Source organism: Anneissia japonica, unplaced genomic scaffold (assembly GCF_011630105.1).
Source record: "Anneissia japonica isolate Jap-2015-1 unplaced genomic scaffold, ASM1163010v1 scaffold287994_len634616_cov204, whole genome shotgun sequence".
Taxonomy (NCBI): Eukaryota; Metazoa; Echinodermata; class Crinoidea; order Comatulida; family Comatulidae; genus Anneissia; species Anneissia japonica.
In genome coordinates, this window is record NW_022707798.1 from 596,534 (window position 1) to 602,492 (window position 5,959).

A 5,959-nucleotide genomic window follows, 5' to 3' on the forward strand; every position below is an offset into this window, starting at 1 on the left:
TTATTATTATTATTATTATTATTATTATTATTATTATTATTATTATTATTATTATTATTATTATTATTATCATTATTATTATTATTATTACTATTATTATTATTATTATTATTATTATTATTATTATTATTATCATCATCATCATCATTATTTTTATTAACGTTTAAAAAAAATAAGACAGCACAACAACAACATTTCATGCAATTTTAATGGACCATGAGAACGACTGTGGATGAATATATTGTGATTCAAGATATCACAGATAAGCCCCTGTATCTATTGGCCTGGCAGTATCTATCATTCTCTTTTGCGGTTATATATGTTTCCAAGTTATGTTTTATGAATAATGTGGAGTTGAATAACTTGGTGGTTAAAATGCCTGCTTTTATTTCTAATTCTATAATCCTAGGTTCAATTCATGTCACGACCTTTTTTCACGACCTGAAGCCTTATGAGATGTAGAGCGTGTATTTTCTACCCAACTATAAAAGTGATAAATTTATCAGTATTAATATATTAATAGCATAGAATTAATATTGTCATATCAGCTATAATATTCACCATTTTATTATTCTATCTTTTGTATATTTTTTTCATAGGTTGAAGAAGGATCGACATGTGCTATCTGGGGAATAGGCGCAGTTGGGTTAGCGGCTATTATGGGTTGCAAGGTAGTCAAAGCATCGAGAATCATTGCCATTGACATCAATCCAGGAAAAGAGAAAATTGGTAAATAGCCTAATGCATTTAGAATAAAAGATATAGGCCCTTTTCCGATAATAAAAGTTGATTGTTGCACCAGTTCATAAATATGCAATGCATGTAATACATATTTTGGTTTTCCACCTTAAATTTTTATCAATAAATAGCTTGTGCTTACCTATAATGAAATTGAAGTATTATTTTAAATATTATTAAAAATCATTGCTATTATTAAATTCACTGTTATCCTTATTGCTATGGACCTTTCTACTAAGCCCCGCGGCTTGGATATTATTACTAAGGTTCCACAATACGACAGTGGCTATGTTCACACACGGCAGCTATCGGTTAGCAGGATCTGGATCCTGCCAACCGTTAGCTGCCCTGCGTTTATACAAGAAATCCCCGAACCAGATACTAAGAAGATGATGACCGAATCACTTGCCAATAGGAAACTGGAAATTGGAAAATGTACGATTGGTTGATAGTAGAAACGCGCTCAATTTGCTAACCGATAGCGTATCCGGATCCAGGTAACGGTTAGCACTAACCGATCGAACGTTTACACCTAACGGTGCGCTAACGGTTATCTCCCTATCCGGATACTAGGGCTCTTGTGTGACCCTCACCAGTGTTAAAACGTAACACGCGAACACGTGCGTTTGTGGGACAACACGTGCTTGCGTAACGCACGCGTATTCCTAGCGCTGTTCTTATTGGTCAGTTGTTAAGTTTGATTGACACTATGGAAAGGTTTATTACTACAGGACTTATTGTAATTATTATTACACTAGTGATGATGACATTGGTGATGATTAGAATGATGAGAATAATAACGACGGCGACGATTATGTTGATAAAGGTGATAATGATGATGATGATAATAATATTAGTAATAATAATAATAATAATAATAATAATAATAGGCCTAATAATAATAACAATAATAATAATAATGACAATGATAATGATGATGATGATGATGATGATGATGATGATGATGATGATGATGATGATGATGATGATGATGATGATGATGGTAACAATGTCAATGATGATAGGGAAAATAAGCGAACCTAACTCTAATTACAGCTCGTGAATTTGGAGCTACGGACTTTGTGAACCCAAAGACTCTTGAAACGAGTACAGTGGAGCATCTGAACAGCATAACTGATGGAGGTCTAGACTACACATTCGAATGTGTCGGCAACGTCAACACCATGGTAAGTACAGTACGTTAAAAAAGTAGTGCATTCACAATCGGATCCGAACCGTACTTCGGGCCGCGTTTCCGATGCGCTGAACGCCAGCGTCCCACACTGATTCAATTTTCTGATTGGTTCGGGTAGGCCTTCCGATCCCAAAATTCGGATTTAGGGTGAATGCAGCTTTGGTTGATAATTATATTATGCCTATGTCTGACATATTAACATTTGTTGGGCAGCAATTTTAAAGTTAGGACGGTTGAACTGAGATGTACTGTTATTCTTAAGAATAACAACGTTAATTTGTTTGTTAGTTACATTAAAATTATTATAATTATTATATTATTGTTGTTTTATTTATTATTACTGTAATATTGTTATTTATTTATTTATTATTATTACTATTATTTATATTGTTTTTATTACTAATGTTCGATTTAAGTTTACGAACCTTTTCAAACTAAGAATTTAGCTTAGGACATCTGGTCAAGCGTTAGGCTGTCGTCCCATTGCGATGTGTTTTTCAACGTCAGATTAATAGATTGAAAATATGTCAAAAGGCTGGGGGTTGAAATGAACGATATTAACCTTTTACTCTTCCGAATGATACACTGGGTTCTTTAAAGTCCACTAGCCAGAAGCATACACTTGACCTCCATTTTAAGTTATCCAAGAAGACTTGGTTCTAGCAACCATGGAGGAATTAGTTTTAACCCATTTCCTACATGTACCAACCAAACCACGGGCGAGGAGCGATTGGAACCAGCGCCGATGTTAAAGTCAGGATCCGGAGGAAAAACATTTTTGATATGTTGTAGAACTGATCCAAAATGTGTTTTTCCTCCGGAGTCTGACTTTAGCTGTATCTATCGGCGACCCTGGCCTTACCGCTAGGCCACTCGACTCGCCGTGGCGCCAGGATTTGCCCGATGGGGGTTCGTTGAGGACCGGGAGGGCCGATGTCCCCGACAAGAGCAACGTGGACGTGGTCGGGCGTCGCTCCTGAAAATGTTGACTTATTTAATCGATTTTGGAGTAATAACATGTAGAAAATACATAGGCCTACAAGTTATTTTTCTCCCCGACGAATTGTGGTTTTTCTCCCCGACAGGGGGAACCAGCTCTTCCCGGGGGGGGGGAACACTCGCCCCCCCCCCCCCTTTCCATTGGCGCCACCCCTGGTTCAGGCTGCCACAAATCAGTAGACGGCGTCTCGTCGTGTAGCACTCACGGGAATTTGTCGTATTGTGCCCGGCTTAAAAACAAATTAAAAAATAAGCGTGTGTTACTGGAAGCCACACCGCAAGATGTTTATTATGTATTCTCATACCATTATCTGATCTATTCTTTTCTTTTTTGTCGTTCAAACTCAGAGAGAAGCATTAGAGGCATGCCACAAGGGTTGGGGTTTATCCACCATTGTTGGTATTTCTAACCCAGAACATGATATCAAGATCATGCCATTCCAACTGGTCACCGGACGAACCTGGCAAGGATCATATTTTGGCGGTAAGAAACACGTAAATTGTTATGTATATCAGCTAAAGGTGAAGTAGAGAATGCTCGAAACCCAAATGACGTATCAATACACTAGGTCTAGGGTAGGCTTAAATATTTAGTGTGTTTTGGTAAAAATATTTTGGGATTTCTTGGTTGATTCTCCTGTTTGTTCCAAAGTTTTAATTAGGCCTATTGCCAATCTATCTTGTCTTCTAACCCCGAGCTTTCCTTCCCTTTATCATGTTTTCCCATTTTCTACGATTTACAATATCAAAAATTATTTCATCCACTGTTTTCTTTGTAATCACGAGTGTCATTATACAGTACATTACAGCACACATTTCATTTTGTGTTCCTTTGTCAATGTTTATCTGTATAATATAATGTCCGAAACAAATCGGGATTTTACTTGTTTTGGTCCTCTTGCTGTTTATTCAGAAGCATTAAGTAAGCAGATTGGAGAGGAGACACTTACTTTCACACTGTAAATATGCGGATACATCACTATTTAAAAAACTAAGATTATTAAATTATACAAATTCACTAAACAGGAATTTAACTTAACCACTAATATTATTTGTTGGTCTTGACATGGTTAACTTCTTGAGCAATGGGCCACTGACACTTTCATTGAGAATTGAACCCGATTTGAGGCACTATAATTTATAGACTATTAACGTCGAACTTTTATCTAGATACATCCACTTAACTAGTTAAAAGTTCGACGTGAACCACTCAATTATAGCTAGATAAAAGGCTTAAGTGACTTAAGTTAAGTGACTTAACTTTACTATAGACAAGACATTGAACGAGATGTAATAATCATGAGATATGGTTGTTTCGAATTGAACGATCATACTCTGCGGTACATAAAGTAGAACTCCTCCTTTTGAACACCCCTATTGAGGGGACACCCATATTAGGGGGACGCTTTTTCGTCCCGCCATGAAACGAAGGGAAGTATACATGGCCAACTCCTACTCGGGGGACGCTCTTATTAAAGTTAGGGACACTTGTTTTGGTACCTATAGGGTATCCCCTTAATGGGAGTTCTTGAGTTCTTGTATAGTTCAAATGTAGGCCTACAGTAGTAGTAGATTGATAAAGCATTGAGAAATTATTGAAGAAATAGATATAAATTGTGTTGATTTTGAATAGGTTGGAAGACTCTTGATGACATTCCGCGGTTGGTGGCGGATTACATGTCCGGCATTCTTAAATTGGATGAATTCATCTCGCATCAACTTCCACTGGAGAGCATCAACAAAGGATTTGATCTTATGCTGGCTAGGGACGGGTAAGATTGTTGTCATTAAATTAATAAATAAAATAAATTAAAATAAATAAATAAATATTTATTCATAATGTTAATCTGATTTCCCTCACTGTTGTAATCATTTTTCTTTTATTTTGATCCGGTTTTTCCTTTCATTGTAAAGCGCTTAAAGGTTTCTTGCATTTTGCGCTATATAAGAATAAATTTATTATTATTATTATTGTCTAAGTAACTATCATCTTTGAGTTATATCAGGGAGGAAATATATTAAGGTTACATATACAACACACACATATTGTCCGAAAAATAAAATTATTTCCACTGGCCATTTTACCATTTTTTTGGGTATAAACAACACAGTACAGTAATAAATATACAAGATTGAGTATAAATATAAACACAATACAATATCTATACATGATAAAGAACACACTGATAATAACATTTCAATAGGCCTAAATTGCACTCAAATGAACATCTTTTAACATACATTATATATACAGTTTATTCCATTGTGTTGGTTGAAAACGTTCGTGTGCATCTATTTCAAATAAAATTCCGGCAAATTAACCACCTCGTCTGTTGTCTTATTGAATACATTATTTGCTTATGCACCACCACTGATTTTGATTATTATAGGCCTATATATAATGTATAGTATATATATAGGATTGGATTTATTCGGTGTAAACACCGAGGGTAGCCCACGAAAGTCTAGAAGAAGACTTATTTCCAGTGGGGTCCTTCTGGTGGTGATTGGACAGTACACCGGGAGACAATCCCCTACTCCTTTTCCGAAGAGTGTACTGCGTTCTTTAACGTGCACATGGGCAATAAATGCACACATAGTGTATATATATTTATAAATGTATATATATTTATAAATTTATATATATATATAAAATTAAAAACAATGATAAAACGGTGTACAATCATTGAAAGTTGACTTGCGGAACACAAATTTATTAAACTATAACAAAATCAAACGGATATTTCGATAGCTCCTGCTATCTCTATCAACGTTAAAGTGCGAAAACTTTGGAGATCTTACACATACATAAAGAATAACAAATGGTATTAACCAATTGGAATCAAGTTAACGATACAATTAGTTGATTAGACCACACAATTTTAGTTCAGTGACAAGATAATGGGCGAATTAATTACAATTAAACCGTGATAAGATGTCGGCAAATAGATTATGTAAGCGATAGTTTATTGGCGGTGCCACTGAACCAGCTTAATGCTAAGACTTTAATACTGAGTAATTTAACTA

At 35.4% G+C, this 5,959-nt stretch overlaps 1 protein-coding gene across 1 annotated transcript in view; it reads left to right on the top strand.

Annotated features, from left to right (window-relative positions):
- The first annotated feature begins 603 nt into the window (after positions 1-603).
- Positions 604-5,959, top strand: part of LOC117106423 (alcohol dehydrogenase class-3-like) — a 6,188-nt gene continuing 832 nt past the window's right edge. Inside the window, exons 1-4 of the mRNA XM_033247788.1 lie at positions 604-729; positions 1,795-1,925; positions 3,281-3,416; positions 4,566-4,704. Of these exons, the coding sequence (XP_033103679.1) occupies positions 660-729; positions 1,795-1,925; positions 3,281-3,416; positions 4,566-4,704 (476 nt within the window). The 5' untranslated portion in view covers positions 604-659. The remainder of the gene's footprint in view (positions 730-1,794; positions 1,926-3,280; positions 3,417-4,565; positions 4,705-5,959) is intronic.